Raw genomic sequence first — 23,064 nt, forward strand, 5'->3', positions numbered from 1 at the left:
CCTAACCACTGGGCCAAGTCCGCTTCCCTATGCTTGATTCTTAATACCATGTAATTGTCCCCCTCCAACATATTCCAGGGCACTCCCCAACACAAAAGAACTGGTTCTATGCCCCTGCTACCCACCCCCATCCTCACACCCCAGACATTCTCATCCCTATCTCAGAGCTTTGACGCTTTATCTTCCCTCAGCCTAGAATGCATTTTCATTCATTTCCAAATATACTGCCTTCAGGGAATCTTTCTGCTATCTGTCCACATGCTTCCACCGGGATTTTTACAACCACTACCACCCCATCATATTTATTTAGCTCTCACTACCCTGGGTGTCTTGCTCTGGCCCAGGACTTTAAATGAATTATCTCGTTTGATCCTTATAGCAACTCAATGAGGCAGGCGCTATTACTCTCCCCATTTTACAGACGGAGTCACTGGGGCTCTAAGTGAGTAAGTTACTGGTCCAAGGTCACAAAATTGGTCATTGGTAAAACTGGGACTCAAAAGCAGGTCTGAGCTTCTGAGGGGAAAGAGAAGGCAGAATAGGTATAACATGGGGCAATTTGGGGACATTGGCATTGTTCTGAATGACATTACAATGACAGATACAGGCCATTATACATTTTGTCAAAACCTATAAAAAGGTACAGTGCAAAGTGTAAACTATAATGTAAACTGTTGACCATGGTTAATAGCAATGCTTCAATATGCATTCAATCATAACAAATGTACCACACCAATAAGAGATGTTGTTAATGGGGAAAAGTGGGGAAGGGGAAGGGGATGAGGTATATGGGAATCCCCCAATATTTTCCATGTGTCATTTATGTAATCTAAAGCTTCTTTTAAAATAAAATTAACTAATTAATTAATTAAAAATCCCAGGTCTGAGCTATCGACTTCTATGCTGCCCTCCCTAGGCACGTATTCTTAGGCAATGGCTGGATGAATCATTTTAAATCTCAAGACCCAGTCCAATCACATCTTCTCTGTCCTTGAGGAAGTCAGTTCTTACTCATCTCTCCTGCTCTTACCCCTTTGCGACTTACTAGCTGTTTTAAACAATGAAGCCCTTATTATGCACTGTCCGAAACAGTGACTCTACTGCATAATTGGGCACTTACTATTGTCAGTATCCAATATAATGTAATTATGTATAATTGTGTATTGTTCACTAAGCAGGACCATAAGGCAACGGTACGGGTTCCCACACACTGCCATAGAGACCATCTCATTTCTTTCCAGGTATACCTCAGGAATCTTGTCAAATAGAATGTAAATTTCTGGCAGGTGAGGACCATGTGCTCTATTTCTTTGGGTCCCAACAACTTTTTGTTCACAGTATCCATGGACCAATACCTTTCAACTCATAGTTGGTCTTCTAAGCAGGCTCTCTTAATTGGGGAGAGGGCAGGTCCCTGGAGGTACGCAGGACAAAATGATAAGAAGGAATGAGCTTCTATTATCATCTCAGAACAGACAAAACACTGGGTCCCTACACACATGGGGACAAGTGTTGCCAATTGTCAGAGGCCAAAAAGCAAACGGGGCTTGATGGCATCAATATAATGCTTAATTTGCTATGTATTTGGCATCTGTTCCAGAGGAGCCTGGGTGTCAGGAACTCAGAAGAGGTCCCCAGGGCATATAGGCAGCTCTTCTCCTACACATTAAATACACTCAGGGTAGGGAATATACATTTTTAAATGCATGATACATGAGTCTGACTTGACACCCATCTATCAGAGCTGCTTTAAAGATAATAAAATCAGGGCTGCCATTATAAGGAGAGGGAACTTGATGACCCACTGGAGATTTCTTCCAATCTAAACGATTCTATAAATTCTCCTAAAATCATAAAAATAGCAGATTAAGGATTCATGTAGGTGTTTGGACTATAAATACAAATTAATTTCTGTTCCAGCTGCAGTTTTTCTCAGCCGTGTAAGAAGCACCTCTATCTCTGAGATTTTTCTGGGTAAAACACCAACAGAGGAGCTAAAGATAGATAGGACCCCCTTGGGTTCTTGTTGGCAACTATTTTCTTCTAATTTCACAAATAAATCTGCATCTTGAAGTGAACTGAATTGAATCTTGCTGCTGTCCAGAAACATTTATCACTGAAAATCTGTTTTGTTTGGGGAATAAGATATAATTGTGTACAGATTCAATAAGAACTTAAATGTTCCACTGAGAAATTCTTTATTGCAAATGTTTTGTTTGGACTCTAAGTAATATATCTATTTCCATTTTAAGTTATGAGTCATACTACTGCTATTGTTTTTGCAAAACAAAATTTCTCCTATTAAAACACTACTCATAAAAAGCTTGAATAGTTTCTGATACCAGAAATTTATATCATTCTGCATCTCACTTGTTTTGCTAGACTTAAGTCAAACTGATCCTCATACAAGAAAAAATTTATAAGACTTCCTTACCTATTAGAGTTCAATAACCAGAAATCAAAAGAAAATAGTAAAAGTTAACATTTTTTAAAGATTAATTAATCAACTAATACATTTGGTTCACACATATGCTCTGATTCACTACAAAGTCAAACACCAAAACCTTTACAAATGGATTATGGATCATATTTCCAAAAGCATGGGGGTAAATGCATATCCCCTAAGGAAATGTGCTTGGTTATGACATCATAGCTGTTTCTCCTATTTAAAAACAACTATGTCCTGCAGCAAACTATAATTTCCCAAATAAAGGGAATAAAAGATTAAAGAAAAGAAAAGCATGTCAGCAATAAAATCCAAGGGTAGACTAGATGCCAGGCATATTAAAATACAACATCTGACAAAGGATTAAAAAAAGAAATCTATACCACTTGAATGCTTAAATGCAAAGTATTTCCACTCATTCACCAAAGAAAGGAAACTGTGGTAGACTGTTGCAATAATGGTTCCTTGTGTCCACATTTTTAGACAGTCCCTTCCCACATGTGACTTGTTTTGACCATTGGGATATTAACAAATATGACTCAAAAAAGTGCTTGTGTGTTGGGACTTGGCCTTTCCTGTTGCTTTTGGAAATCCTGAGACTGTCACCATGAGAATAAATGGGATAACATGATAAAGACATGTGTTTCAGTCCTCTTGACACCCCAGCCAATGCCAGCACCAACCAATAGCAAACACCAACTGTGCATGTGAGTAATGCCATCTACAGCAACCAGCTCCTAGTCAACCCACCAGTCACTTGCAGAAACATCAGTGAGCCCAGGCAAGCCCAATAGAAGAACAGCCCAACTGAGCTCAGCCCATTTCACAGATTTATGACCTAATAAATGATTATTATTTAAGCCACAAAGTTTTGGAGTATTTTGTTATACAACAGTAGCTAACTGACACAGATGTCATTACAGAAGTCTATTTCATGAGCAAAGAATTAATACACCAGCCGCCACAGAGAGAAAGTGAGAAGCCCTAAGGATGCATGGGTCTATGCAATTATTCCTCAAAGTCAGTTCACATATAAAATTATGCTAATCCTTTTATGAGCTATCATTTTGGAGATCCTTCTGTAGCAGTTGATATGGTTATGAATTCCAAAAATAGATACTGGATTGCTTGCGATCTGTTCTGTACCTGGGCATGATTAAGTTATGATTAGGGCTTTCATTGGGCCACATCATTAGGGCGTTGAGTCCCCCCGCCTTGGTAGGTGGAGACTCACAGATAAAAGGCATGGCAAAGGACAGAACTGAGGGTTTTTGATGTTAGAGTTTGATACTGAAGCCTTAAGCTAGAGCCCCAAGCTAGAGCCCCAGGAAGTAAGCTCACAGAGAAAAGAGAAGCAAGCCCCAGGAAGAGAAGAACCCTGAGCCCAGGAAGAAGCAAGACCTGGGAAGAGAGGAATCCTGAACCCAGAGAGAAGCAAGACCCTGGAAGGGAGGAACCCAGGAAACCTAAATCCTGGCAGACGTCAGCAGCCATCGTGCTCCAACATGTGGAAGTAGACTTTGGTGAGGGAAGTAACTTATGCTTTATGGCCTGGTATCTGTAAGCTCTTACCCCAAATAAATACCCTTTATAAAAACCAACCAATTTCTGGTACTTTGCATCAGCACCCCTTAGGCTAACTAATACACAATGGACCTAGCAGGTCTTACGCAGACCTGCTGACCACACAGAGACTGAGATAGCCAGAGAGCTTCAGCAGATTGACAGGGGCTCTTTAGCAATGACCTGGCCCATCGGCATAGTGTGGCCCAAGACTCAGATGTGACTAATTACATTAGCAATAATACCTCCTTTTCTAGTTACAAGAGAGACTGGGGGTAGAGGCAGAGGCCAAAGAGAGATCTTGGAAATAGGCTAGGAAAATAAGTAGAAAGGTGACCACAGGTGTTCACGTGAAAAGATAGGAGAGGTTCAGTATCTACTGTGCACTTAATATATGTCAGCCTCTTATTCATTAAACCTCCAGAATCAGACCTATTTCCTGGATTACTGACAATTTAAAACGTCTCAACCCTAACTCTTAAAGTTGAGATGGAAACAGGGGTGAGGAGAAGAAAGTCAGTCAACACAGCCCCTTTGGAAAATCACTTGTTTCAATCTACATAACAGGAGCAAGAGCATTCCTAACCCAATTAAAGGTCTAGACCAACAGTGATCTGTAGAGCTCCTTAGGAAGGTTGAAATTACAAATGTTTAAGGTATTTATGGATTAAGGTATAAACTGGTTTTTAACCTCTATCTGCCTAATTGAGCCTACCAGAGCCAATCTCTTTTTTAGAAAACTCCTAATGCTTAGAGGACTGTGACACTCTGTGAAGCTATCCCTGGCACATTTATGGAGGCAAGTGAGGGGAAATATGAGAAGGTATGCAATAATTGAGCACATTAAGTATACCTAGGCAAGTGTGAACGGACATAGGCTGAGAATGTTATTCGCCTTAAATGAAGCTGAACACAATTTTAAGAAAAGCCCAAAACACCTGCACATGAAAAGCCTGCTCTTTTGAAGGAGGCCAGAGGGTTCCAGACAACCCTGCACAATCACCCTTTCCCTAAGGGTAACCGGTAATGGCAGCGAAATTTTCTGAGGACTCATAAATCTCTCCAAGCTTTGGTTCCCTGATCTGTTAAATGGGGTTGTTGGGAGAATTAAGAAATAAGTAGTAGATTCTAGATTTTCGATTTCTTGGACCTGTATAATTCCCCCCGAATCTTGAGGGCATCAACATAGTCTCGACAACTTTTTCTTTTGCTAAATTTTAACACGAAAAAAAAATGAATATATGGCCTTTGTATAAAGTTTACTATGTGATAGGAACTATTCTAAATGTGTTACGTATATTAATATAATCTCCCAAGCCATCCTATGAGATAAATATAAGTATTCTCATTTTACAAATAAGGAAGTGGAATTACCACAGAGAGATTAAGTAACCTGCCCAGGGTTTCAGAGCTAGTGGCAGAGCCAGGATTCGAACCCCAGCAATCTGACTCCATGCTCTCAACTAATAGGAAACCGTCATCTCATAAAGGAAAGGAATGCATAAAAACTAAGAGAATGCCAATTCCAAAAAGAAATGCCTTTTTTATCTCCAAAGATAAGAAAGAAGGAAACAGAATCAAGAATAGCCCCTAAAATTAATTTAATGCTATACAGTCCATACTGTGTTTATTTCAATAGCGACCAATGAATACTATATTTGGGAAATTATAGATTCTCCCCGTCCTCAGACGAGCACTTGGGAACCACTGAGCTTTGTCTGGAAAGCGCTTTGCCAACCGGTCAGTCAGTGTTAATGTTATTGGGGTGCCCCAAGATCATGAGCAAGGTGAGCCAGAATCCACCCTCTTAGAATTAACACTAAGAATTCCTAAGACAAGCCAAGCAGGTAGAAGTACTCAGCGCCCCATCCACAGGCCATGCAGACGCGTGCACATCACTGATGCGGCTAAAGTTAGCATCCTGTTTTCTGAACAACCCCTCTCCGACTGCTCTCTCCATCTCCCCTGGCAAGTGAAAAGGATGTGCAGGAAATCAGGCCCAGGAAGAAGGGAAGCAAAAGCAAGTCTCCAGAGAGAGCATTTCCCTCCTCATCTCATTCTTCTTCCCCTTGATTTTTAGAACAGAATGAAAGACTGGGCTTCAGCTCAACGACCTCAGCTAACTCCATGCCTTTCTGTCCTACCATCTCAAGTGAGAGAACATTTCAGCTCAGCTTTGGGGAGCATGATCATTAGTTATCTGCTAACAGAGGAGGCAAGGAATATGTTTAGTGTAGGCGACACCCCAGAGACACTGCCACAGTATTAGAATTCTACCTTCTAAATCTTAATGCAGTTCTTTAAAAATTGAACAACTACTTTGGAATTTTACAGGGGAAAGCAGCCATGGAAATGAAACGTTTAGTGGCTCTACTGGGAGTGCTTTGAGGCTCTGTTCTAGATTCCAGTGATTAGGGTTTATAAGAAGGGTCAGCAAACTTCCTCTGTAAAGGACCAGAGAGTAATGATTTTAGTCTCTGTGAGCCATCTAGTCTCTGTCACGACCACTCTACTTTGCTGCTGTAGCACAAAAGCAGCCATAGATAATACATGAGTGAATGGGTGTGGCTGTGTGCCAATAAAACAACTTACAGACACTGAAATTCAAATTTCATAGCATTTGCATGTGTCATGAAATGTTATTCTCCTTTTGATTTTTAACCATTTATATATGTAAACACCATTCTTAGCTTGAGGCCATACAAAAACAGGTGTGTATGGGGAGGTATTACCAAACCCTGGTTTATAATCCCAATTCTGGCATATGCTCTTGGGCAAGTTTTGTCTTAAAACCTCAGCTCCCTGCTCTGTAAAAAGGAAACAATAATATAATTGACCTCATCTGGGTTTCCAGTGGACGCAACAAAAGCAAAATGCTTAGCACAGGGCTGGGCATGTACTAAACATCTAACAAATGTGAGCCGTTACTGCTACTTCCCTCCACTCTTCAAAGGCTACCATCAAACTGGATCAGAGATTTTCATTCCTCTGTCAACAAAGAAACATTCGAGATTTTTCACATTAATACCAATAGATTTCGAAATTTTGTGTGGCCCTAAAGCATGCCTCAAACCCTGGGTGCAATCATTTGTCAGCTGCCTTATAGATACTCTCAGTTCCTGGATTTCAAGAGCCAAGGACCAAAGTGTGAGGTTATCAGGCTCCAAACTAGAAATAATGATAATTTTTAAGTCAAGGCCAATTCTTAAACAGCATGCTAAGTGATTTATGTAATTCTTTCCCTTAATCATCTCGACAACCGACAACCGACAACCGGAGGATGCTGATAAGATGATGCACTCCAGGCTACCAAGAAGGAATCCCAAGCGTAGGAAGGTGAAGTACAGGTAAGCCCACGTGCCTAGGAGCCAGGAGACCTCAGAGATCTGTGGCCCTCTTGCTTCACCACGTGGCAGCTGACTTTGGTAACTAAGCACCTCTGATGGTGCCTCAATTTTGACATTTACGGCCTCAAAAATGTAAGGTTTTACCCCAAATAAATACCCTTTAGAAAAGCCAATCCATTTCTGGTATTTTGCATCGGCAGACTTCGGCAAACTAAAATGATACCAACAAATTTTCTAGAAATGTGCTAGACAAGGCTTTTTCCCCTTGCATAGCTAATAACTTGAACAGATCCATTCAAACCTCGTGATTCAAGCCTTTGTACAGTTAAGTAAACCAGACTCCCATCCAGTCAGTCATAAAATTAAATTAGAATGAAAGTTCACCTTGAAAGGGCAGGACCCAGTTGCCAGCAAAGAAGCAGCAAGTTCCAGTTCATTTCATTATTTATTTATCAGAGGGTTGTATACCCATTCCTTAGCCTCTAGGCTCACAGAAAGAGACAATCAAGAACGCATGCGACAATTTCCTAAAGCAACACCAAGCCGACCTCCACCAAGGGAGATTCTCACTTGGATTATTTGAGCGTGCCACTGTTCATCAGGAAGTTAGCTTCCACGCAGCATAACCGCCCAGGAAAATTAATTCTTCTTGCCACTACTTCTGCTTAGTAAAGGAAATATCTCACTGTTCTCATCTGCAAAATGAGCTTTGTGGGCAAAACATTCTAGGCAGTTAATTTTGTTACCATCTCCCTGAGTGAATCACAGTTCATCCCTCCCACCGTCTCACAAATTGAAGTTCATTGTGTGCTCACCAGCACCCCCTGGTGTCCATGCAGAGGTAAAAATGATGAGATACTGAGCCAGTGTGAAGTGGGTAGTTGGTACTGAGGCTCTTCCAAGTAAAATTAGGGACTGAGAAGAGTTACACCCTCAGTGAAATGGTATAAAAGTTCTAATATACATTAACCAAGTGGTCCAGGAACTCCCAAGGAGGGAATTTAACAACAAATGATCCCAAGCAAACAAGTGCTTTGTCCTGGGGCACCTGGGAGAAACAAATGAAGGGACACAACCTTAACCTAGACCATTTGCAAGTTCCATTAAAAAATGCTTCTGAAAATGAGTTCATAATGCAAAATTTAAAAACACAAGAGGAAAAAATCCACCATGAACCCAAAAGCCAACAGTCACAACAAACAACAAAGCTCTTCCAATAGATTAGATAAAGATAATAAAATGAAGATGTTTAAATTAATTGAAGACGTAACAGAAGGATTAAAAACATGAGAAAAAATCAAGAAACTATCAAAATAGACCAGGCAGGGGAAGCGGCTGTGGCTCAATCAGTTGGGCTCCCATTTACCATATGGGAGGCCCTGAGTTCGCGTCCCAGGGCCTCCTTGTGAAGGCAGGCTCACCCACAAGCGCTGCAGAGTGCCGCTGGGCTTACAAGTGCCACAGACAGCTGACTTAGCAAGGTGACACAACAAAAAAGGCAGACAAGTAAAAAAAAACAAAAAACAGAAGAGCGTGCAGCAAATGGACACAGAGAGCAAACAACAAGCAAGTTGCAAGGGGGGGGATAAATAAAAATAAAAAATACAGACATACAGAAGAATGCACAGCAAATGGACACAGAAAGCAGACATCAGGTAAGTCGCAAGGAGGGGAGGATAAAAAGTAACATCAGATGTAGAGAGGAAAGGTAATTTATCATCATTGCATTAAAAAACAAAGACCAGGCATACATGAAAAAGAATCTCTAGCAAAGAAAAACAAAATCCTTGAAATAAAACCTTAGTTACAACTGCAAACAGAAGAATTGCATCCATCATCCATGTGGAATCTAAGCCCCCTCTCGATACAGAGGTGGAGTGGACATAACCATTCCAGGGTCCACAGGTTGGAGGAATAGAGTATGGATTAGAGTGGACTTACTGATACTCTATTCTAAAACTATTGTGATTAGTAATGGAAGAAAATGTAGCATTAATGTGGAGAAAGTGGCCATGGTAGCTGCTGATGGTAGGGAGAGGGAAGAAGAGATATGATATGGGGGTATTTTCAGGACTTGGAGCTGTCCTGGGTGGTACTGTAGAGACAGTTGCTGGACATTGTATGTCCTGCCATGGCCCACTGGGTGGACTGGGGGAGAGTGTAAACTACGATGTAAACCATTATCCATGGGGTGCAGCAGTGCTCCAAAATGTATTCACCAAATGCAATGAATGTACCACGATGATGAAAGAGGTTGTTGATGTGGGAGGAGTGGGGTGAGGGGTGTGGGGCTATATGGGGACCTCATATTTTTTTAATGTAACATTAAAAAATAATAATAATAATAATAAAAGAATGTCAGGCAAGTAAAAAAAAATCTTAGTGAATTGGCTAATAGATCAGCACAGATTAGGAGAGAATTTGGAAAATAAAGCTTGGAAACTTTTTCACAAAGAGATAAAGAGAAGAAAACGATCCAAGAGGTTAACGTAAAATGAATTAAAAATAAGAGTCCCAGAAGGAGTAAATAGAGAAAATGAAGGAGAGACTATTTGAAAACACACGAATCCTCAGATTCAGGAAATACAGTGACTCCTAAGATAATAAGTAAAAGTAAATTCATACCTACGTGCATTGTGTCAAAACTCCAGAATACTAAAAAGAAAGAGAAGCTCTAACAACCAAGCAGAACAAAAGGCAGTTACCTAAAAAGGAAGAATAGTAATTAGACTGATGGCAGATTTCTCAACAGTGTCACTAGAAGCTAGAACACAAAGGACTAATGTTTTCAAAGCATAAACATAAAATAAGGTTCCATATTAATCATTTGCGAGTAAGGATCAAATAAAAATATTTCAGACAAGCCAAGAAGAGTGTTAACTACTGAAAAGACCATCTGAAAGAACTAAGAAAAAAGGAGATTAAACCAAGAAGGAAGAAACGAGATAAGAAGAAAGAGAAAACACAAAGAATTGGTAACTATCTAGATAAATATGACTCAATCAATGTTCATTGACTGTATAAAATAATGATGGTTATGATGATGATGAGGACGATGACAAATGATGTTCAGAGGACCAGAGCAGGTGGGTAGGTAACTGGAATTAAAGCATTCCAAGACCTTGTGTTACTTGTAAGGAGGAAAATGATATTGACTCAACTTTAGACTTGATGTCAACCGTGCATGTTAATGCTCATGGATTCCATTAAATACCTATATATTTTTTAAATTTAAAGATGTACTTTTAATTATCATAGGAGAAGTAGTAGATATATTTAAGACCTCTATTCTCAAAGGAGAAATAATATTGAAAATAGAAAATACTTAGAACTAAATGAAAATACCACATACCAAACCTGGTAGGGGGCACCTAAAGATATTCTTTAAAGGATATTTGATAGCCTTAAATGCTTATATTAAAAGGAAGCTGGATATTACTGAGTTGAGCATAAAGCATTACTCTTAAGAAGGAAGAAAAAGAATAGACTTAACTCCAAAGCACATAGAAGGAAGGAAATTACAAAGTTAGAGCAAGCAATCAATGAAATACAAAACAAAGTTGGGGCAGCAGACTTGGCCCAGTGGTCAGGGCATCCGTCTACCACATGGGAGGTCCACAGTTCAAACTTCGGGCCTCCTTGACCCATGTAGAGCTGGCCCATGCGCAGTGCTGATGCACGCAAAGAGTGCCGTGCCACACAGGGGAGCCCCACGCGCAAGGAGTGCGCCCCGTAAGGAGAGCCGCCCAGCACGAAAGAAAGTGCAGCCTGCCCAGGAATGGTGCCGCACACACGGAGAATTGACACAACAAGATGATGCAACAAAAAGAAACACAGATTCCCATGCCGCTGACAACAACAGAAGCAGACAAAGAAGACGCAGCAAACAGACACAGAGAACAGACAACGGTGGGGAGAGGAGAGAAATAAATAAATCTTTAAAAACAAACAAACAAACTTGGAATAGAGAGTTTTGACAAAAGATAAAATACAGTTCTTTTTAAAACTAGTAAAGTGCTCATAGTAACAGGAGAGGCAGTGCAGTGAAGCGGTGGTGAGCATGGGCCCTGGAGCCAACTGCCTGGGTTGTATCCCAGCCTGCCACTTTACCAGCTGCACAGCCTTGGGCAAGTGACTTGCAGCTGGCACTCATGGAGCCACAGCTCACACCATCCCCTGGATGGCCAGATCCCAGTGCCCACACACTGACTGACTATTCCACACACTATTATTATCCCCATTTTACAGATGGGGAAGCTGAGGTTTGAGGAACTTATGGAAGTCTCCCGAAATCATGAAACTGTGAAGAAATGTTGGAACTGAGATTCAAGACCAGACCTCCCCAGCTCCAAGCTCTGCCCTCTCAACTGCCATGCTCACCGACGTGAGCAGAGGAAAATCCCTGTTGACCCACAGCGTAGTGAAGTTCTGGAAGGCTACTTACAGTATACACAGCTTCATGGAAAAACAGGCAGGGAAAACGCCACTCCTTCTCCTCCTATTGTCACCCAGCAATTAAAATTGGGGCTTTGGAATCAGAAATATTTAGAAGAGTTGCTAATATTTATTAGACACTTGGTGCCAAACAAAATGCTAAGCTCTTTTAATCCTCAGAACATCCATTTTCACAGGCTCTATTATTGTCCCATAGTACAAATTAAGAACCTCAGGTGCAGAGAAGTTAAACTCACACAGGTACCAATTGGCAAAGGCAGTACACCGACCCAAGCCATCTAACACCAGAGCTTACACTCTTACCCTCACTAAATCCTCGGCACCCACTTCCTCATTCATCCTTGGGGATAGCAATACCCAAACCCTAAACCGTGAAAAGGAAATGAGACAAGTGTTAAAGACCTCAGCACAGTATGTTGTATGCAGGAAGTAATGATGATGAAGATGGTGACGGTGGTGATGACAACTACTACTTGCAAAGATATGGGCCTAAAAAGATCTTGCCATTTCTCATTGCTCTGGAATAATTTACTGCCTAAAATCCACAAAAATGAATCTTTCCACTTCACTCGCACAAATCTTCAAGTGGATAGATCGTTCTTGCTATATGTGAAAGCTTATTTTCAAAATCAAAATCGCAGCGTTTCACATTATAAGATATGAAGAAGAGTATTTAAAAGAATCTGACAAAACTGTAGAGAAGTGGGGGTGGGTGCTCATATTACCCAATGCAGTAAGTCTAGCCTTGAATGTAATTTTCTAGAATTCTTGAAATATCAGACCAAATAATCAGGTGTTTGTTCTCTATGTGTGAGTCACTGTTGCCATCTACAGTTAAACGAGGGGCATGCAATGTTACCAAGTAACTGATCCTAAAAACGTACTCCTGGAGATGGCTGGTGGTGCTGAGAAAATATGCTTGCTCAGTGTGTAGAGAAAATGAAAATGCTACCTGTAGAAGCAGCTCTTTTTCAACCACCTCTTCAGTCTTGCTGATGAGACGCTTCTGCAGGGTGTGAATTTTCTGTATCAGCTCAAAGGTACTGGGGTCACTGGCCTGTCCATCGAGAACAGAAAAGCTGGTGAGATATCATCAATGTCAGACCACTAGGGTCTCTGTGTAAAATAATTAGTGTTTTGTTTCTATGTATTGCAAACCTGCAGGCTCAAAATAGAATTAGAACCAAAAAAGATATAACTGATGGATGGTCATCACCACCTGCCTCAAAAGACAAACAAACAAACAACACCAAACAACAGATTGCAGTTTTCCTAAGGTCTTATTCATGGAACGTGGACGTGTTCATTCCACCACTGGAAATAACAACAGCAATAGTGGTAGCTACCATGATGCCCGATTCTTTGCCATCCCTCCAACACTATGCTAAGTGCTTTCCACACAGCATCCTATTTTAGCCCCATGATAACCCTACGAAACAGCATTGGTCTTCCCCTTTTACAGATAAGGCAACTGAGGCTCAGGGAAGTTAAGTCATTTGCCAAAACTATAAGGGTCAGAGCTGGTCTCAAGCCCAGATGCGCCTCCTAGGCCTGTGGTCCTTAATGATTACACTCCACGGCTTCCCCAACATCACCACTCTTTCTGTAGGAAGAGATGGGGGTCCCTAATACACTCAGCCTTAGGGTTCTCCTCTGGTAGTTGTCATCTAGAAGATTCATTACAGCCAATGATGGGAAAGGTTTCTAGGACGTGGACCCCTGCTAATAATTGGCAGCAGAACACGACCATGACATTTAGCTCTCAAATGGAGTTTCAATCCGCGGGGCTTTGACGTTCCTTCAATAGCTATCTGTGTATAACTCAAACAAGATCTACAGTTATAAATGGATCATTTGTACTCTACACTCTGAGCCAAAGTTTCACTTTCAACTGTACTGACATTTTGAATTAATCTAGCAGCTAAATATTTTCAACCACCTCCCAGAGACTCTATCGCTAATATTTTAATACAAATTGACATGGAATTGGACACTTTAAAGATCTTCTTGAAAACATATGGAATAAACTAATGTGACAGTAAATGGATTTAAAATCATCAGCTCAACTTCCCCAGACACATCCATAGTATTGTTAATTTAATAAACTATGCCACTCTTGGCATTTGAAGAGGAATAAACAAGAGTCCAAAGGGGAAAAAAGGTATTCCATTGACTCTGACTTTGCTTAAGAAATATTAAATAGTGCCAACCGATATCCATATATTGCAACTACATTTGGCACACACTCACTTGGCAGGACTGGATGTTGTTAAAATTCAAACCTCATGTTAATGTAACAATTTATAATGCATTATCCTTAATACTTTATTCATTAAAACAAAAACACAAAAATGAAAACCAAAAATCTATTTGGCTAGTTTTCTCTTATGCCTTGCTTGCTGTTAGATCACATACTTACATTCTTCCAAAACCCTAATTGTTCATTTAATGGAAGCCCCTTCTGATATCCACATTGCTGGATTCAAACTAAAGAGATGGCCACTTTTTTCTTGAACAAGCAAAGCTTGTCTTTAACTGTTATCTGCACAAAAAAAGTTTATTAGCCATCACCTACTAATGGGACTTTGGCTGTGTGATCAGATACTAACAGAAAGGCCTGGTTGATATGTTAGTTCTTATTTAGTGCAGAAAATAAAGGGATGGAAAGACCAATTGAAAGGTAGAGATGCTGGTAGCCAATATGCCCAAAGGTGATTCATAACCTAAGACTAAAAGCCAGCCACAGGATAACTAGTAGGCCAAAAACTACCCAAACAAGAAAGTAAAGGTCAATTGGTGAGGCCAGTTCACACTTTCAATAGGTCTTCTTTAGGAAGAAAGGATTTAGTCTGACATTTCTTAAACAAAGCCCAAGTGAACCAATCTGGTTCTAGAACAACCCAATTTACATTTGATCCAGCCTTAACAGTTGCACAGCAATAAATGAAACCACACTTCTTACTGTGCTTTAGAATGGAAGTCACCCGTAGGGTAGAAGAGATTTGGGAATGGAAAGAAGATTCTTTCAGGTGTTACCTCAAGCTTCCTCCATCTGTGCACATTCATGGGGTTCTCTAGTTCTTCCTCCAGCGCTCGGCACCGGGTCCTCTCCTTCAAGAATTCTCTTTGGATGTGAAAAAGCTCCTGTCTGAATAAGACACACTTTCTCTTGCAAAGAAATTCTCCACTCATTTGAATATAACATCTTCAAGTGGTACCAAATGGCTAAATCTTAGATAAAAAGTTGGAATTAGGAAGTGTTTTGTGAATGCTGAGACCAGCCTCCTAATCTGGGCAAGACATAGATGATGTTAGTTCTTGCAGAGCTCAAACTTGCTATAGCCTTAGCTTTAAAACAAACAAAAAAGTGCCAAGACTTCAGTGTCATAAATTGGGATACTCCAGGAATTTAGAGGTGTGTAGAAGAAACGTGGGAAGGGAGGGTAAACTAAAAGAGTTTCAATATATTATTTAGTGTTTCTCAATGTGTTTAGTAGCAGGAGAACAGTCTACAATCCACTGCAAACTGCAGCCCCTAACTGCCAGCTGTTGTGGCTCAGGTGATAAGCTGACATTAGTTAGGGCCATACTCTTTATCATGCTTGCTTGTAGAATCACCTGGGGAGCTCTGAAACCAACCTTATCTCAAGGGTTCTTTTTTTTTTTAAGCGCCCTCCCCCATTGTCTGCTCTCTGTGTGTTCTTACGCATCTGCTTGCATTATCTGGCGGCACTTGGAAACTGCGTCTCTTTTTTGTTGCATCATCTTGCAGCATCAGCTCTCCATGTGTGCGGCACCACTCCTGAGAAGGATGCACTTTTTTCACGAGGGGCAACTGTCCTTAATGGGCACACTCCTTGCACGTGGGGCACCCCCACACAGGGGTGCCCCTGCATGGCATAGCATTCCTTGTACACGGCAGCACTGCACATGAGCCATCTTACCACATGGGTCAGGAGGCCCTGGGGATCGAACCCTGGACCCTCCATATGCTAGACAGATGCTCTATCAGTTGAGCCACGTCTGCTTCCCAATCTCAGGGTTCTTAACCTTTTTTGTTCCACGGACCCCTTTGCCAGTCAGGTGAAAACCATGGACCCCTTACTAAGTCCACACTGTACTGAGTATTATTTAATAAATATATCTCACCCACACCAACACGTCCCCACAAGAATAATGTTTTTTTGAATTTCCATTCAAGCTCACAGACCCCTGGTTAAGAACCCCTGCCTCATCTGGACTCAACTCCTAGAAGGATTCTGCATTAATTGTTCTACTGGGAAGCCTGGGCTGCACAGATTTCAAAGCCCTGGGGGTAATTCTAATGTGCAGCCGGGATTGAGGACCGCTGAGTTCGGAGTTGTGATCATGTTTTGTCTCCTGTTCCACAACTACACAGGTGGCTGAAAAAGTCCTAAAGTACTAGCTCTGGCTCTAGCATACTTCTCCATGGGAATCTCTAGTTAATGGGGTAAGGTGCTACAGCCTCAGTAGCCTGCGAGCCCTGCCACCCACTGAACAAAAGTTTTTTGGGGGGTGGAGGAAAGGCAAGCACATGCATCGACATGGGCAATGAGAATATTAGGATCAGTCTTCATCTGCTACGGGTGTGCAGATTACTAATACTCAGCCATCTCTTTGACTTAATTGCTTCATTTAAACCAATAATACAACTTCCCCTCATTAGCAAGACAAACCATTAGAATTAACTGCATGGTGTTCACTCAACAGGGAGCTCAGAACAAGCTGCTTAGAATTAAAAGCGTATTTTTAACTCTTCCATTTTCTAGAGTGTCATCAGAAGAGGAGGGCAGGAGTATTAGCTACCATTACTGATGGCTTATTTTGTACTGGACTCTGTGCTGGGCACATTACATTTGTTTCTGTGCTTAATTTTAACTACGAAGTTCAGAGGCAAGTGAGTTTTCCAAGGCCACACAGCTTTACCATGGCAGGGCTGAGGCTGCAGTTCATGCCCGCTCGCCCCCAATGTTTTTATTGCCATCTTCCCATTGAAAAGAAAATAAAGTCTGTTATCAACAAACCAGCAATACTGACTAAGAGGAAGTAAAATTTGATCCTTTGTGTATGTAATAAAAATAACTCATGGCTGGCAAGTTTACTGATGGTCTTGGAGATCATTCAATTGCTACTTAGAATGAATCCATTTGTCTCCAAAACGTCAGTTGTGGTATCTCTAGGTAGTAAAGTTATGAGTGGTTTTCCAATCCCATCTTTCTATTTTTCCTACACTTCCCACATTTTCTACAATGAATTTGTTTTACTTATATCATCTGAAACACAAGCAACTCTTAAAAAAAAAAAAAAAGTATTGAGCCATTCTTCAAGGTTACAATCCTGCTATTCCTGAATATATTAACTGTTTCCAAGTATCAAAAGTATTTTCTAATTCAATTAATTTGAGAAGCAGATTCCAACTGCATCCTTGACCCAAGGTGGTCGAGGATTCTGTTCACCTACAAGTCTCTGGGGAATAAGGGAATAAGAAAAGTTATTGAGAAAACACCAGACCTTGTATTTGATTTCCTGCAATTGCCTATATGAAACATGGTGATGTTTTCCCAAAGGGAAAGCAGATCTTGTGTAATGCAAGATTTAAAGTAAGAAGGCAGCACAGTAGGCTAAAGTGAGAGCCACAGACGATAAATCAAGAGTGAGATAGAAAATTTGGCCACCTTCTAAGGAAACCGAGTTTTCAAGTAGTGATAAAATTAAAATTTCCACCTCTTTTCAATCTGTATATAATTCTGAGTAAAAGATGTGCAAATGTTACCAGAATCAAATTTAAATACTGACAATTTCTTGCATACTGCTTTATTAAAGGAGTTCTAAAGCACTCTTTGGGAGGGGGGAAAAACTTTCTAAATTGTAACTGGTTTGTATTTTTGTGATTTGACTTAAATTCTCTTTTCTAAAATTCAGAATACAGTTTTTAAAGTCTTTTTGCATTTAGGTATTCCACCCCAACCCACCCCCGCAAAAAAAGAAACTTGTTTGTTTTTGTAACATAGCCCTGCATACAATGTAGATTCTGAATTATGAACATTTGTTCTCATTATTCACTAATAATTTGATCTTACAAAATTATATACCACTTGATAAAGCCCTTCAAGACCAACAAGCATGAAAACACGGTTACTTCAGGAGCTCCAACAGATGCCTGTGCCCTCAACCCTGAAGTGTCTCTTCTTACCTGAGTTCAGCCACATTAGCCACACTCCTGGCAAGAATTCCCTTCTCCCGGCGAAGCTTCTTGATCTCTAGTTTGAGGATTCTCATGTCCTCAACCCTCTGGTTATACTGGCTCTCGCCTTTATTCAGCACAGATTGTTGGATCTTGATCTTCTCGTAGAGCAGAGCTAACTCATCATTGCGCCTAACCAGCTGGGACCCCAGAATATCTCTCTCACTGATGACCTAGAAGGTAGGAAAGGGTATGGCCACCAGGGAAAGGTCATTCATGGAACAAAAAGTATCATTTTCCATTATAGCCACGACATCCGGTCAATGAATATTTGTCCAATACTCACATGTGCCAGGTGCCACATGGGCTGAAAACTGGTCATGTCCTGGTAGACAATAAACAGGCCCTGCCCCTCCCCCCTACCGAGTTTACAGTCTCCCTGGAAAGAGAAACAGTCAAACAAATAATCCCTAGTTCCTAATCGTGGCCCAGGGGTGTGTCATCTTTTTGTTTGTTTTTACAGCACTTTCTTTTTTAAAGGTCTAAATTTGAATGCTGCTATTCCTCCAATACAGTTGGATGGAAGCGCTTAGATAGAAATGAGTGTTCATAGAGTTGACTCAAAGACTGGTGTCTGCTGAGGAGCTGACGAGACCAGCAGATCTGGTAAGGAGGTGTTCTACCTGGTCTAGTTCCTTCTTCTGTCTCAGCCTCTCCCCATCAGCCTCCGCAATGATTCGCAGGAGCTTTCTCTCTTCCGCCTCCTGCTTTTCAATGAAGTGTTTGGTCTCCAGGGCTTGTTGTCTCAGCTTCTGCAGCTCAGCCTGACAAATAGTGAAAGATGTAGGCAGATTTCACTTGGTAACAGCACCAACCTGGGCCTGGATTTAGTACTTCTTGTACTTGCCTCTGATGTTTCATTTAACATGATTTGTTCATTCTCACAAGCAAGACGAGTTTACCACTCACGGACACACAAAAGCACATAAAGAAGCAGAAATGCGCATTAGAGTGACCATGTTGATTCTATGAGTTGTGCCCCCGAGAGATTTCTCTTTTTCTATATATGTGTAGCAGGGGCTTCATTGCTATTCAACAGCACCTCATCTCTTACCAACTAAACACTGTGAGAATCCACAAGGAATAGTGCAGAGGAGGATGTGGGGGTGACGATAGGGAAGGCTCAGTGGTACCAGCTCCTATGGTGGTCCTAACACCACCAGCACTTTAACTTCAGAGATAAAGGCAAGTGCATTAAATTATGCCAAGATAACTGTGTATCTTGTAAAACATTCCAATGGAATGGAAAAGACACAACTTATTTTTAAAAATGTTCAGATCTTGCCACTAAGACATTTCCAATTCAGATTGAAAGGATAAGATGCACAAATATTAGGCAAATATTAACAAGTCCAGGCAATGATATTTCAGTATCTTTTTTCTCATTCACACAGTGAACTGCTGTTACAGGAGGTCAGAGAAAACTCATCACAAGGCTGGGGTTGTCAGGGAGGCTTCCTAGGAGAGTTCAGACTTGAGGCCAGCACTTGAGGATGCATGGACATCATAGGAGTGACAGGGGAAGGGTGTTACAAACTGGTAAGTTTTAGAAGGAAAACTCCTGTCATCAAAGGACACATTCACTTTGATTCTACAAACAAGTTTACTACCAATGATACCACAGGCATACTAGCCATTGTGCAGAGTTACCATTATCCCCATTTTACCGATGCATTTACAGAGACAAAGAGAAGTCTGTTGACTTGCCAAACATCACCCAGCTAGCAACTCATAGAGCTGAGATTCTAATCCAAGTCTTTTGATTGCAAAGCCTGAGCTCCTTCTACTGTCACCACCCAATAGTTCCAAGTAAAATACAGAAGGTGAGTAAGACTTAAGGGATTCATCAACCATGGGAGATGACAGATGTTACCTATGTGTGTGCAAAAGGACAAGGAGATATAGAAGAAAGGCTGGGGTTTAGAAGGCAGAACCAATCAGAGCATTGGCAGTTGACAGATATTGCCAAAATGAAGGGATAGATGACAGGGAGTGGGCATTCCAGAATCAGACTTGCCTGAACAATAGCATGCAAACTATAATGTATTTGGTGTGTTCCAAGAAGAGCAGGGCTGAATTACAGAGTGTGCAGTTAGGAATAACAGGAGGTAAAGCTGGCGAAACAGATGGGCCAGACTGGCGAGGGCTCCATACAGAGTAAATAACAGGGACCCAGAGAGTCAACCACAGTAACGGAGAGAGGACCATATCCTTGAGAGGTTCCATGCCCAGATGAGAAGGACGGGTGTTATCACAGACCAGTTTAGCACAAGAAGAAGCAAAACAGGGAGAAGGAGCCCTGCTTTAACCCATGCCTGGAACTACAAGGGAGATGGCAAGATGATAATAAGGAATCAACTTGGCAATGGCTTACAGGTCACTAATGACAGTGAAAGAGGAATGACCTTTCCTTCAAGTAAGTATTCAGACACCCCTTCCCCACCCCCCAGAAAGGTCACCAAGATGAAAGAAAACTAACCCAACTCTAATCAAGGTCTGCCTCTTACCCATGAAGACCAAGAATCATTAATTCCATATCTCAAATGTATCTAAATAGTAGAAGCCATCAGGTGCCTGGAAATAGATGTGGAATTTCACAAACTAAATGCAACCAGCTACTATAAAACCAAGAGTTTCTTTTATGACATTTTGTTTGTTCATTCATGAAATATGTTTTGGTTTAGGGATAAGCAAAAGGAAATATTTATTGAGAAAAGATCTGGTCTAGCATTTACTACTTTGGGGAATGCCTGTTAAGAAAGAGAGAGGAGAGCCAGCCTTTCTGCTTCTATAATCATTTAAGATGACAGTGGAGACAGCAATAAAATACCTGTTTGGCTCATGCTTTCTTTAATAAAACTTTTATTTTCCCAGATGTGCAGCATTCACTTCCCTGTTCCTAAGTGCCAAGAGCTGATCAGAATCCATTAGCAGAACAAAATGGAACTCCTGTTATATTAAAATGCAATCAACGGTGTGTAAAAGTATCTGTCTGAAATGTAAAACCATTCATGCATTTGGCGTTACTGGATGGGTTTTTTTTCATAATATATCAAAATTCTGAGTGGTCTCCTTATGTCATAAATTTATGGGCTGTAAACAAGATGTGGCATTAGATGTTGGCAGCAAATGTTAACATCAACAAAATACCTTAGGTTTAATGCATTTAGCAGTTATAAATCTGAACTGTCTTATCCAGGAAAGACACTAACAACTGCTGGTGCACCCAAAAGTCCATCAAGCAGTATTCTAAGCAGGAACTGAGGTTTCAGCATCTATCAAAGTGTTATTGGTGATATGAAGATGTAATGAGATGGCAGGACACACACTTTCATCACTGCCTCCCTAATTATGTAGTCTTGTGATAGGTGTTTATGGAATATGTATCCCTAATTTGTATGCAAGCATAAATCATATCTCATAAAGCCATATTTATGAGAGTCCCATTCATTCATTCATGATCCCTCTATTTACTGGATTTCACAGAAACCATCTGTTTACACCTAGGAAAACAAGTAGGACCAAATGAAGTCTTCCAGACACAAGAATAATTAGTTTCTCTCACTCTTTCTTCAAGAGCTCCCATCCATGTCCTTCTACAGAGTTCACTAAGTATGAGGATGGTGCCCTGGAGCCAGTTGCTAATGTGATGCTGAGCCCTGGACACAGAATTTGCTGCTGAATTATTCACTGAGAATCAAAGTGCTGTCGGATTGATGTGAGATGATTGGGGAGGTGACTAGACTGACTTGGGGGCTTGTTAGGACTGGAAGGCAGATACTCCAAATGAGATGGCTCCTTCGGTACTGATGAAACAAGACTGGGATGGAGGGGCAGATGAACCCAGAGACAGCAACTTCTACAGAGGACTCCTGACATGCTGTCATAACTAATGTGCTGACAAGGTCTAGAATCCTGGGGCTGTAGAATCTGATAGAGACTGAAAAAGGAAAAGAAACATGGATGGAGCAAAATTTTTCTTTCTGAGAGGGATGAATGAGGATGGAGATGACCTACTGTGGACAACCGTTTGTCAGCTTTGAAAGAAGTAAATTGCATTGTTCTGTCAAAAGGCATCTCACAGTTTATCATGCAGGCCAGGGCTTGCCCCTGTGGGCAGGATTTTGCACCTACGTGTCTTTGTAAAACTCACAATAAGCTAAACATCTCTGGAAGAGAAGTTACTGGAAAATCTGTCCTTTCCCCCCAGTGTTTTGGTTTGCAAACAAACCATGCATGAATCCAGAGACCAACGTGTAACATGATTCAAATTTTCAGGCTAAAAAAGTCAAGAGACTCGCACTCAACATTTTTTTTTCCTAAAGAATGTCAAATGGGTTTAATAATAGGCCAAAATTATCCAATAGAAGCACCATTGCAAGTCACCCTTGGGTAACTTCAAATAATAAATCAAGCAGGCATCCTTTCTCTGTTCCTCCTTCTTGCCTTAAAGGGAAATGCTGGGAAAAAAGATTCCTAATTTCATAGTTAAGGTCAAAGCAGTCATCTTCCTATAATCAAAGACCCAAAGCTACCCAGATCCAGGACTCCCCATTTAAGCAGACTTTGCCTACCAGCAGAGTGGAAACCCTTCAATCACCCTAGATGTCTACCCCTGCTAAGCCGGCTGACCCAGGATCAAATAACAGGACTCTGTTGTTCTTTACTTTAGTATGATGCTTCTTTGGAGATATATAATGGAGGGCATAATAAGCCTACAAGAGTTTTTATATAAGATGAATAAATTGAAACAAACATTAACCAAAGTCAAACTGTGAGGAATTAAAAATAATTGCTCTTTTGTATAGGACATTGCTTATTCTAAAGCAGAATTTTAAAGAAGACAGTTCTACCTTGTACCCCATTATGAGATAATAATTAATCTTTTGAATCAATTATTGCTTGGGAAAGTGATCAGGATCCTTGTCATTCTCTAAAAGGAAAGAGTTGGTGTACTAGATATTCTCCAAATGGAGTTACACTGAAGT

At 40.9% G+C, this 23,064-nt stretch overlaps 1 protein-coding gene across 1 annotated transcript in view; it reads right to left on the reverse strand.

The window, feature by feature from the left end:
- Positions 1–23,064, reverse strand: part of CFAP58 (cilia and flagella associated protein 58) — an 85,277-nt gene that overhangs the window by 26,774 nt on the left and 35,439 nt on the right. Inside the window, exons 12-15 of the mRNA XM_004468239.5 lie at positions 18,700–18,840; positions 18,026–18,249; positions 14,848–14,959; positions 12,764–12,868 (exon numbers count right to left, since the gene is read on the reverse strand). Coding sequence (XP_004468296.1) covers positions 12,764–12,868; positions 14,848–14,959; positions 18,026–18,249; positions 18,700–18,840 — 582 coding nt within the window. The remainder of the gene's footprint in view (positions 1–12,763; positions 12,869–14,847; positions 14,960–18,025; positions 18,250–18,699; positions 18,841–23,064) is intronic.

This window comes from Dasypus novemcinctus, chromosome 6, assembly GCF_030445035.2.
Source record: "Dasypus novemcinctus isolate mDasNov1 chromosome 6, mDasNov1.1.hap2, whole genome shotgun sequence".
NCBI lineage: Eukaryota > Metazoa > Chordata > Mammalia > Cingulata > Dasypodidae > Dasypus > Dasypus novemcinctus.